Raw genomic sequence first — 12,244 nt, 5'->3', positions numbered from 1 at the left:
TTAATGACCTGGATCCACTACAGCTAGCGGTGATACCAAGCAACATGTTAGTCACCCTCTATTATTTATAACATCTGGAAATGTATCCATGAGAGTGTGCATTTGTGACTAATGGCTGTCATTACGTTTTCCTATTCCTACCCTCAGAGTTCACCTTAAACAGAGACTTAAGCTTTTAGGAGCCTCTGTTCCAAGAAAAAGGAGTGGGAATGGTGGAGTTACAGACAGGATATGTACAGTAAGACAGTAAGAAATAGAGGCTTAGTGGAATCTACTTGAAATTTCAGGGAAAGTAATTTCAAGTTACTGAAAGTAATTTCATGGTTATAATTTCATTATAACCATGCTACCTCTGAAAAGTCTTCAAAACACAGCTTTGAAGCAGAAAGGTCACACATCAGAACTTAGTGAGGATGGACAAATAAAGGCACTTCCTCCTCACTAGGCTGAATTTGAAACATTCACTTTGTCCAACATTGCTGCTGCCCTAAGTTGAAGATTTCTGTCACCAGTGGAGAGTATGCAGTATAGCTGCTTATATTGTTGTGAGAGCTTTTTGCTAAGAATGATGGAGAACAGGTAATACACACCCTCAGCTGAGAGCTTCTACTTCCCTCCCCATGGTGTACAGTGATTAGTTCAAAATATGTATTAAATAAGGTCCCCCATGTATATGATTATTTTTAAAACTTTTTTTTTTTTTTTTTTTTTTTTTTTTTGTGCAATAGAGGTGTGTTCTTTGGCCACTTGGAGACACTTGATGTTTGTCGTGAGTGGCACAGTATCTGAGCTTGCACAGCATCTTTCAGCCCGGAGGCAAGGGCTCTTAGGGCTTTGTGTCATGAAAGGTGTGAACCCATCACAGCAGTTTGGGGTTGTCGTTTAGCCGAAGGCTGGAATACATTCCCACGTGCCGCACTAGATTGGGTTCCACCACATAGGCATTCTCCCCCTTAGTGCGCAGCAGCGAGTAGAGGGCGATATCCTTCGCAAAACCCTGGCGGCAGTGCAGCCCCTTCAGGTATCCTAAGGCACGCTGGGCAGAAGGAGCAGAGAAGAGCATGGCAGGCGTGCAGCACTCAGTGACTGGCACAACGTTATACAGCATGGGGGCCAGCCGACGCAGCTCCAGCAAGTAGTGCCGTCCCACCAGCTCTGACAAAGCCATGGTGTACAAAGCAAAGAACAAGATGATGGGCCAGCTCAGGCCTGGGCGACCAGTTGCCCAGGAGTACCCACAGTTCAACACAGGCCCCAGAAACATGCCCAGGCCCAGCCACTCAAGGATTCGCATGGGCTCGGGGTTGACATAGTGCTGAAGCCTCTCAGGATGGTAAAGCTTGAAGTAGAGTGCATCTCTGAGGTATGGTTTGGAGAATCGGTCCAACAAGAGGTGCTGCAAGACAGGGAATATCTCGTCCTCTGGCACAGCATCATCTTCCACTACCAGGACATATTCTGGGTTATATGCCAAGAGCGACTGCTCAAGGCAGAAGACGTAGTCCTGCTTCTCCTTCTCAAACTGGTTCAATCCAGGGTAAGGGTCCTCCCCAGTTTTGTCACGACTGACCATCGGAAAGAAGCTGCTCAGCAGCCTGACATCCTGGTGGCGGCTGGGGTCTGACTCCACATTACAGAGGAGGACACGGTGGCTCTGGCAGCGTGCACCACATTGCTGGAGGAGGTGGTGGAAGCGGGAGGCCACCTGCAAGACGTAGTGGAAATCATTCCTCCTCTGCACAGTGACAATGGTGACCAGTAACAAGGGCTGGAAGGTCTCGCTGCCAGAGGTCTTGGAGATGTTTGGTATCGGCAGCTTCTCAAAGTAATGGAGGGCAGCCTGGCCCTCCTGCTGGTTCTGCTTCAGGAACTCCTGGCTCATGGGATTCAGGTGCCAGTGCCACAAATAAAAATAGGAGTGGAGGAGCCGGTGACAAATCAAAGGAGCCAGCACACCGAATGTCACTACAGTCAGCGTGAGGAGGTGGACAAAAGGACTGGACCAACGGCACCACCTCCCATAGAGCTGCCAGGCATGGTGTAACATCGCTGCTGCAGAAGGGGGGCACTCCTGCTCTATTCATGCCTTCTCTCCTTCACTTCCACTGACTCTTATTTGGGTTGCAAGACATCACTGCAGCAGTGGCTGCCAAAGTTTTTCTTCCTAGAGAGGAAGAAGAAAGGTGGTTAGTGAAATTGGAACAGAGTGGGAAGACCATGATTTAAGAAAATGGGAAGCTGAGGCTAGTCACCAAGTAGGCCAAAAGAAAAGGCTGCTGAGGAGTCCCTTGTGGTGGGGGCATCACAGAATTGTTGCGGGAGGCTGAGGAAAGATGAGCCAAACTTGGTTACCTGTAAAGTGCCCCACCGCCTTTTCAGCACATAGGAGCTCCAACCGGAGTTAGCCAAGATAGGACTTTGCTGTGCTTGTTACTGTGCTTGAAATGCATAACAAACAGGCAACAGGGATGCAGGCAGTCTGGACAAAGATACCGTTTTCTTTAGACAGAGACCTTCATGTTAAAAGCAGAGATACCATTTTTGGTCACAGTGACATAGTAAAATTTGGGTCATAGCCAAGAACCAAAGCCAGATGATCTCTGTTATCGCCACCTAGCACATATTTGAAAGACAAACTTTTACCTCTGTGGAGTCACACATGCTTCCCTTCTGTCACTCACACACTTCCAAAAGCATGCATGTGTTTATTCGTTACTCCACAGAGTGTGAAGTTAGATAATAAACATACCAATTTACTTCACTACAAGCATGTGTACACTAGGTGCAATGTGTCTCAGATGTCTCCTCCTCCCTAGACCCTGTGAAATACACAGTAGCAGAAGGATTAACAACTTGTAATTGAGCCATTTACTCATATTTATAACTTAAAAGCTTATGCCTTTCATTTGAATCTGCAGCATTTATATACGTTTACATGCACATATGCGCACACACTTTAAGCAAGCACCCATCTTCACAGAAATGAGATTTTGCCATTTTGGCTTTTCTGTTGTGCTTCTCTGGACTGCTACAGACAACTAACTGCCAGGCTTTTGGTAGCTTTCACAAAACTGTGGCATTTAGGCTGTTCATATAAATTCTACTGTGCCAGTAATTTCCCTTTTTAATCTGCCGTTTGCCTTTCCTTTTTACTTTCCATTCCCTCCCCTTATGAAATTAGTTATTCATGCCCCCCAGCTGACTGACTCCATCCCGTGTTCAGTGAAGAGTTTCTCCCATTTTTAATCTTCTGCCTAACAATTTAACCTTTTTCTAACTATTAAATGGTATTCCCAGATGAAAATGTTACCCATTTTCCTTCTACGCCTGCTATCTGAAGCATCCTGAGGAATGATGTGTGGATGGAAAGAAATCAGTGCCATGACATTTTTACTCTGTCTCAGAAGAAAGGGCCACCATGTAGAATCATAAAATATCCTGAGCTGGAAGGGATGCATAAGGATCAAGTCCAACTCCTTGTAACACACAGGTCTACCCAAAAATTCAGAGCATGTGACAGTTTGGACAAGTGCACAATCCAAACACTTATTTGGATGAATTCACTAATTCATCCAAAACCCAGGGCTGTTCCAGTTCTAGTTTTCTGCTAACCATTAGCAAACGCTAAAGGAACACACAACTACAAGTCCCAAGTCACATTGGCATACTTTTAAACCTCCTCGTGATGTAAGCAGTACTGTTGGCACTGTGACTAAGTCAGGCTCCAAATGTGAAAGTGAGGAAAATACAAAGGAGATGAAGAAGAGCTAAAAGATAGTTTAGATCCCAGGTGGTAAAGAAACTGACTTTTCATTTGCCAGCTATGCCAGTGATCCACACTACAGGAGCTGTGAGACTGCAGTGAGCTCCATAGGATATACATTCTGGGATATACATTTGTGCATTAATAACCCTCACCCAAGCAGGAGCCCTCATTTATTTTTTTTTCTCACACCAAAAAGAGGCTCTTGCATCCTCCTTGCAACACTGGGAGAAGCTGTCTGGCAACTGGCTGAGCTCCACAGGCTTCAGCATCTCCCATGAACCACAGAGCGACTCGCCTGAGGTCCTGCTCCTCTATGGCTGCCCCAGGAGCAGGATCTGGGGCAGCACAGGATGGTGCTGACCAGGTGCTGGAGGGCTCCCCAAGTCTGCTGCCAGCCAGTCATCCCCCAGCCCTGGGACTCCCACTGCCTTGCTCTGGGCTCCCAGCACAAGGAGGAGCAGGCAGGCACCTCGCCAGGGTGTCCCTGTAGCACAGGGGGAATATGTGCTGGCATCCAGTGCTATTCACTGGTCTTTCTGACTGAACCTGGCTTTGCTTTGCCTCCACAGTAACAAAATTCACAGTCTTGCTAAAGAACTTGCACTGGTTTTGCAACTCGAGGAAAGCAACCATCTAATGGGCACTTGTCCCTCTCCTGAAAACTTCCTCTGCCTCCCAGGCTGTTAGCACACACACCGGCTGCCATGCCAAATGGCAGCTTACATCCAGAGGAAAAGGGTGCTTTCACCGGGTAGCAGAAAGGCCATGGAGCCTAATGATGATCAAGACCATATTATAAGGCAGGCCAAATACTCTAGTTCATTCAACAAAATGCAATGGAAGATCTAGAAAAGAAGATGGACACTGCACCGGCCTCCTCACCACTTCTTAGATGTAACACTGAAAACCAGGAGCTCCAGATCAAACAAACAAACTCTTGCTTTCACAGAGATAACATTTGATCTTTCATGCAGGACTTGAGACCGGAGTTTCTCATCAGGCTGTTTTCTAACCACTAGGATGGTTCCAGGTTTACTGAAGCTATTCTGTTTTCAGAACCTGTCAGTACTGTCACTTCCTTTCTCTTCTCCATTTTACAGGGTTTGTTCTTTTTCAAATGGCATTTCAGACAGCAAAGTTAAGTGTGAGATAAAAAGAAATAAATTTGAATGGGGTTTTACAGTGTTTTAAAAACAGGTTGCATAACTCACGAATAGTTGCTTCACAGCTGTGTGAGTGCTTGCAAGGGAAGACATTTTTATACCTGCTCTGTGTAGAACTGATCCATCACTCACACATACAGCTGCGGTGCTACAAAGCTTTGAGTTTTTTTCTTTATTTAGACCCTGTTTATGCATATTTCCTCCAGGAACACCTGGTTCACATCCAAAATCTACATCCCCATCTTCATTAGCCTCCTAATTAGTTGGCTGAATTGTACTGTTCAGGAAAATGTTACCTCCGCATACACTGAGGAAGAGTAGAAGAATGCCCAATTTCCTCTTTCGGACACGGAATACTGTCACCTGTGCTGGTGCTTTAAAAGAGAAAGCTGTTTTTCTGGCTACTCCAAACTCCTCTTCAGGGTGTCCTGAGGGCAGGTATTCCTGGAACAAAGCCTCCCACGTGTCACAAAGCTGAGAAATTCTAGAAGGCTCCTGGATTGCTGAGGCAAGAGAGGGCATCTCTGTCCTCTGTTGCCTCCTCTGTGAGATAAGGCCATAATTACTCCCTCATGATTACATCTTAAATGATCCTTTGCTTAACTGAAGTTCTGATCATTGTCAATGGAAAAAGCCAGTGCTTTTCTAACATAAGGAACAGCTGTAAGTAATCACATCATCAGATGTCATAGTGTCCTTGCTGAAACAGGGACTGTTTGTTGTTCCAGTCCCCACCTTGGCCACACTGGTGGTAGCAGCAGCATCTGCACTAAGCTGTAGCTTTGACTTGTATGTTTTTCCTGCAGAGGCATCCCCAGTTGAAACTTTTCAGAAAATAATAATTATGATAATAATAATAATAATAATAATAATAATAACAACACCTCTACTCCCCAGCCTAGCTGCACCCTCAGGACTAAGTTTCTCTACCAATTGACTTCCTCTGGCAGAGAGATGAGCTTTGTCTTGAGGATGGCATTGTTAGTGCCCCAGCAAACAGTCCTGCTTGAATCTGAGGAAAATTGATTCAAGCTCCACAAAGTCACAAAGAGCCATAGAAATTTCCTTCTGCTTCATACATGCATGCTGTCAGCTCACAATGCTGTATGGATACTCTCATCTTCTGAAAAGTGAGGTCCCTAGCACCAGCTGATGAGTATGTCTGGACCAGATGGACAGCTTTTCTCATCTGCAATTCATCATGCAATAGTTCTTTCCCTGTTTTCTGGCAGTTTTCAGTAAGTCAGTTGCCAGATAATGTTTCTGCAATGTGTTCAGGCTTGCATTGAAAACAGCAGTGTCAAGTAGAAGCCAAATATTTGCAGATCTGACCACTGTATTTAAATACAAAACTGGGCGCTGGGCTCCCTAGAAAATACAAACCACCTTGGCCAGAGATGTGCTACTAAAAACATTCAGCAGAGTGCTAATGGAAGAAGCCCAGCTGTTGTTCTTAAATAGTATTTATTAGTAGGTATCAAATATATTTCTTATGTCTTCTATCAAGCACTGCTTAAGGAAGTTGCCATTATGTTGTTTTTAGTCAAACTTAAAACATGCTAGTACCAACAGTTGGCCAGAATGGCTAATAGCCAGTAACAAACACAAATTTATAATGAAGCTGCCATTTGCTATGGAAGTCATTAAAGGTTCTGCTTGCCTTTCTTTCTTTACCCCAATGGATGTCAAATAAGCCAGCTGTTTCATTAAGCTTTCATCTAAAATGCTCCTTGCTATGGCAAAGAGCATGCTTACTGGTGATACATGTGACTTCTCTGTTCTCTCTGAAAACTTTTTATATTTTTTTTTGTCTATGTACTAAAGGCATAACACAGTTTTGGTCTAACATATTAGTGGCAGCTGGAAGTGTAAGAGGGGTGGTTTGGAAGGTGGAGAGGGTTTGGACTTGGTCCTCTGCAGGAGTTACGTGGCATGAGAGGTAGAAATCAAGGGCACATCAGTCTGTACTGACCTGCCGTTCCCGACAGCCTGTCAAAGAACAGTAAAACTTCTTTGGTCCAAAAAGCTGGAATATAAGCACTACTAAATAAATAAATAAATAAAATACACTGATCTACAGGCAGTGGTTTGCAACTCTATCCTGTTAGTAAACCTCAGTAAAAGTCAGTAAAACTCTGGAATTCCATCTTGAAGATATATTTGCTGATAAGCTGGCTTGCTCTTCTCTACTAATTGTAGTTTACTTCACAAGTTGTTCAGAAATCCCTGGAAATCCAGAGACTGCAATTTGGAAGCTACTGAACTACGAGATGAGGTACATGGGTGTGGCAGCTGGAAAACACTTTCTCCATATTCCTTGAATTAAGATAGTAAAACTATGCCATCAGTGAACTAGGCAATGCACTGAATGTATTTTAATTACCTATTTCCCCAGCTTTTCTCTTCCTCCTAAGTTTTATTAATTTTCCTTTACCACACCAAGCTGAAGAGTGCCCATTCTCAACACTTGCTGACTTTCAGCTGGCCACCTTTGTACTGTGCGAAGTCACGGGAAAGCAAAGTTTTCCCCTGTTGCTATTGAGCAGCAATGTCAGTCAGTATTAAGAGCAAGTGGTACTGAAAGGAGCCTGGAGAAGGGAGTTCTGCAAAATAAGAGTTCACACAGAGATCTGAGGCAAGGGATTTTGTGAGGAACTGTATTTTATCTTCTAAAATCCCACCATCTTCTGGCACCAAACATTTATGTGGCTTTAAAATTAATTATGCAATCTGTATCCATCTAAATTTACATTTCCTTCTGTGACAGAGGTAAAACAAAATGAAACAAAACAAACAAAACCCCCACACTGTTACAGAATTTGATAATCTGCATAAAAACTGTTGCATTTTGTCAGAGATCTGCCTGGCACCCTCCAAAATCTGAGAAATAGCTTTTGGTTTCAGCCCACTCGTGCTTTATCACAAAATTTGCATCCCTATTTGTTAAAAAATAAATGGTATTAAACAAAGCTGCTGCTAATAATGGCACCAGCTATTACCTTTTGCTATCAGCTCTTGGAATCTCAAAGCTAAATATTATTTGAGTCACTGGAGGTGCTATAGATAATTTGTATTTTAACCCTTTGTACATCACAGTCTTTTATTTAAATGAGACCAGGGCCTGTGCATGCAAGACACTGAATATAAATATGGCAAGAGGCAATTTCTACCATAATGGATCCTCAGCCTACACATATAAAAGGCAGGAGGGAATCTGTTTTTATCAGATATGTAAGAGATCAGTCCGCTTCTGTTGCCATGCACAAATCTTATTTTATAGTTTAATCACACTGGTAACCCACACAGGTAGGTTACCTAAGATAACTATTGAAAAAGCAGCTGCTAAATATGGTATGCTGAAGTAACAGCAAGTCCTTGCAAATGGAAACAACCTGAACAGATCAACAAGCAGAATTCTCAGTCCTGGAGAAGTTTGTTCAGAAGGAGCTATTACAGAAGAGGCAGGAACGAGATATCCCAGCACAGCCATTGTGGAATAGCTAATCCCCCATAGCTTTTCTGTGCAATTTCTATGTGCAGTTGTGCCCCTGGGGCTTGCTAGGAAACCAGCCACATTTCACAGTGCATGGAAGAGCAACATGCCTGTTAGACAGACAGAACCCCGAGTACCTGGGCAGGGCAGGGGGTGTGGGTATCTGGACACAGACAGGGGGAAAGAAAAGCAAATGGATGTTGTGGTGACTGCACCATGCAGAGGACATTGCAGCTTTACTGTTCTTCATTTATGACTGCAAAGATTAAAAACCCAGCAATAAGGAAATGTGACACTACTTTTGCAAGCAAAGGCCTTTGCTGATAAGGCTGTACGTTTCCTGTTGGCTCATATCTGTGTAACAATGAAAATGCAAAACTGTACCAGGTGACAACCAAGACATTTTGATTCTGACCGGTATTTGAAAGCAAAACTGTTTAGTCATTCTGACAAACATCACTTCTCTTTTTAGGGAGACACCGTCTACTAATGTTAAAAATACTACAGCCTTTTCCTCTGTATTCACTTGACACTGAGGGATTCTTCATTTTCTCCTTCATCTCCCAATGTATAAAACAGGCTGCTTTTCTTGCAGAGAGGCACACTACGTGTGATGTCCTGGTTCTGGAAGGTGCTGTGTCTGATCCCCATAGGAAGAAAATGGGCTAAATACAGAAGCTGGAAAATATTCTGTTATATAATTAGTATTGCCCTTGTTGGGCTGGCCAGGAAGCAGCACATTTCACATGGGCAGGAGGCTAGTTCTGTTTTTTTGTGCTTGCTGAACCTGGCGTGTCTTTATGGCAGCCATTGGGTGCACATGAAGTAGTTTTCTCAGCAGCTGCATGACGGCAAGCAAGCCTGTGAACCTGTAGCTCACACTGGTTTGACTTCACACTTTGCTGCACATCAGCTCAGGGCTGCACATTTCTTCCAAAACCTATGGTTTTAGGTGTCAGTGGCTTCAGCCCTTAGTTTTCCTAGCTGCACCCCCTTCCTTTAGGGAGAGCTGCCAGGTAGCAGCACAAGGTGACCCACAAAGCACTGGGATTACAGCAGTTACCTTACTGGGATGGTCACAGTGGATGGGGCATTGCATAAGCAGAGCTGAGCCCCCCACCTCCCTGTCCTCAGCACCAAAACGCACCGATGGCATCCCCTGCGTGCCCCGTCCTGACCCCCCCTTGTCTAGATTTTTGGCCCAAAAAAAACTTGTGCGGAGGGCTCCTTTAGCTGACACCCACCACAGGAAGGAAGCTGGCGATTTTTTTTGTTGTTGTTTCCGTAACATTGTGCCGGTTTTTTGATGCACCCCCCGCTCATTCTCTGGGGGGAAGGACTCTTTTTGGGGGGTCTCCGGACACCCCAAGCCCTCCCCGCCGGCCGTACATTCCCCTGCGCGCTGCCCCCGGGATGCGTGGCACTTGCGCCGGGCGACAGCTCCGCGACACCCCCGGCCCCCCTTCCCGCTTGGACCCCCCCTCCCCCCACCAGCAACCGGCATCCTGACGAGGATCGACCAATTAATTCATTCATTAATTACCCTTCCCCCGCCAGAGGCAGCCGTCCGGCCCCGCTCCCCGCCGCTCCGCTTGTTGCTCATTTTGCTCCAGCAATTTATTTTTCCTTTTTTTTTTTTTTTTATATATATATTTTTTTAATTTTTTTTTATTCCTTCCTCCCTCCTCTCCTCCCTCTCGGGCAAGTGAGGGTGGGATTAAAGGCATCTGTGCCCAAACATGTGATTGCGCCGGCACAGAGATGCTCAGAAAGAGGGGAAAGACGGGGGGGCGGGGGGGGCAAAGCGAAGCGGCACAGAAAGGCGTGTGAACGGAAAACCGAAGTCCCCGGGCGGGGGAAAACTGCCCCGCAGCAGGGGTCCCCTCCTCCTGCTGCGCTCGCAAGGAGCAGGGAAATAAATGTTACCCTGGCCGCTGCTGGAGCTGCGTCGTCCTCTGCGGCTGCCCAAAACCGGCTCGGAGCCCTGCCCCGCGGAGCCGGGTGCGGAGCTCGGACCCCGAGACCCCGCCTCTGCGGCACGGCCGCCGCCTGTGCGGTGCAGCCCGCGTCCCCCTTTCGGTTCCTCCTCGTTCTTCGAGCCCCCGGCCCCTCGCTTAGGCTTTTGGCCGATTCAGGCTGTCTGCCTGGCTTCGAGGGAAAGGCGAGGGGCGAGGGGCGGAGAGGAGAGGGAAAGGAGAAGGGAGAGGAGAGGCAGAGGAGAAGGGAGAGGGAGAGGAGAGGCAGAGGAGAAGGGAGGGGAGAGGAGAGGAGCGGAGCGAGGGGAGAGGGAGGGGAGAGGAGCGGAGGGGAGAGGAGGGGAGAGGAGCGGAGCAGAGCGGAGAGGAGCGGAGAGGAGATGAGCCTCACATCACTCCCTGCTTCTCCCCATGATGCTGGAAATTGCTGCAGACACCCCAGACATGCTACTGAGGAAGTTTTCTGTCCTTCACTGTAATACTGGTTCCCTGGTTAAGCACAGCTTGCATTTTGCTGGACTCAGTCCACTGGTTGTATGCTTCTAGAGTGATGTACTTTTTTGTTAGTTTTACTTAATCAGCTTATATTGTTCCCTCTAATAAGCAGTTTGTTTAGGCGTGCCTATGGGTCTCGCTTCCTATGGGTGGCGAAAGCTGAAAGGCTTTTTATTGTGGAGACCATGTGGGCGAGGGGACAAAAAGCCAAAGTTACAGTAATGCTTGTACTATGAGCATCGTAGCATCAGGCTTTGGTTGCTGTACTGACTTGCTCTGCCAGCAAAATGTGAGGCGCTTGCTTAGATGCATGTTAATACATGAAATAGTAAGGACAATAGAAGACATTTTTCAGATTATTTGTTTTCCCAAATCCTCCTTTTATTCTGACCTCCTTCTTTGCCTGCCACTCTTTAATGACAGCGATTCATACTTCATCTTCCACTTATATGTCATCAGGTCTCCAACTGCTGGTGCACTGGAAACATGACAGATCCTGGCACACAACAGAGGCAAAATGGAGTGCGAGAGTAGGGGGGTGAGAGAGAGAGTATGCATCCCTGAGAAGAACATTAATGTACTCTTACTGGGATGAGAATTGCAGAATTTGTGAGAATAATAATAATAATAACAATAATCTCTTGTGACAGCATGTGTGTGGGAGAGCTATTGAGTGACATCAGCAGAAACACATCTCATTGCACCCAGTGTTACATTTCAGATGGGTTTTCAGCTAGCAGAACAATTTGGCAGTAGCAAATTAACAGGAATGGGCCAAAAGGCCTTTTCTTCGGGGACAAATGTTTAGGTAATTGTATTTTTGTGTGGAGCCTTTCTTTATAGACTTCTCTGCTGCTAGCTTGCTCAGTTGCCTGCTTTTTTTTGAAAAACAAAACAAAACAAACAAACAAACAAACAAAAAACTTAAAGGCTTATTCCTTAAAACAGCTCCTGTTAGACCTGAAAACTGAAGGAGAAAAGTCACCAGTAATTTTGGGGCAGTGGCATGTTCTAAGGAAGTCTGTCATCTCTGACTGCTCATCCTTATCATAGTGTTGTCTATCCCCTGCTGCCTGCTAGCATAAGTGAGAATGGTCTGGCTGAAAAATAAACCTTTTGTTCTGGTGGATTATTTCTTACCTGTATCTTTTTCTCGTCAGCCCACCCTGCCAAATGGCTATGTCAGCACAACAGGGAGGGGCCTGGAGAGGAGAAATGAACCTCTGGGGACGTGAACACTCCCACAGTAACCTAAATGCAACCTGAAATGCACACAAGTAGTTACTTCTGAAACTACTCATCTTCTGCAACAACAGGACAGTCCTTCAAGTTTTAATTGACAAAAAGGCCT

At 45.7% G+C, this 12,244-nt stretch overlaps 1 protein-coding gene across 3 annotated transcripts; it reads right to left on the bottom strand.

The window, feature by feature from the left end:
- Window positions 1-711: 711 nt before the first annotated feature.
- PGAP4 (post-GPI attachment to proteins GalNAc transferase 4) lies at window positions 712-10,560 on the bottom strand. Of its 3 annotated transcripts, none has more exons than XM_035310340.1 (2): window positions 10,349-10,560; window positions 712-2,164 (listed from the first exon to the last, which is right to left on the bottom strand). In XM_035310340.1, the coding sequence occupies exon 2, from the start codon at window positions 2,045-2,047 to the stop codon at window positions 860-862; it is 1,188 nt and encodes a 395-aa protein (XP_035166231.1). In that variant the 5' UTR covers window positions 2,048-2,164; window positions 10,349-10,560; the 3' UTR covers window positions 712-859. The 3 variants fall into 3 exon arrangements, with proteins under 3 accessions (XP_035166231.1, XP_035166233.1, XP_035166232.1); XM_035310342.1 differs by lacking the exon at window positions 10,349-10,560 and adding an exon at window positions 9,943-10,315; XM_035310341.1 differs by lacking the exon at window positions 10,349-10,560 and adding an exon at window positions 9,966-10,315.
- Window positions 10,561-12,244: the final 1,684 nt, after the last annotated feature.

The sequence above is a fragment of the Oxyura jamaicensis genome, chromosome Z (genome assembly GCF_011077185.1).
Source record: "Oxyura jamaicensis isolate SHBP4307 breed ruddy duck chromosome Z, BPBGC_Ojam_1.0, whole genome shotgun sequence".
NCBI lineage: Eukaryota > Metazoa > Chordata > Aves > Anseriformes > Anatidae > Oxyura > Oxyura jamaicensis.
This window is presented reverse-complemented; position numbering and strand designations above follow the sequence as displayed.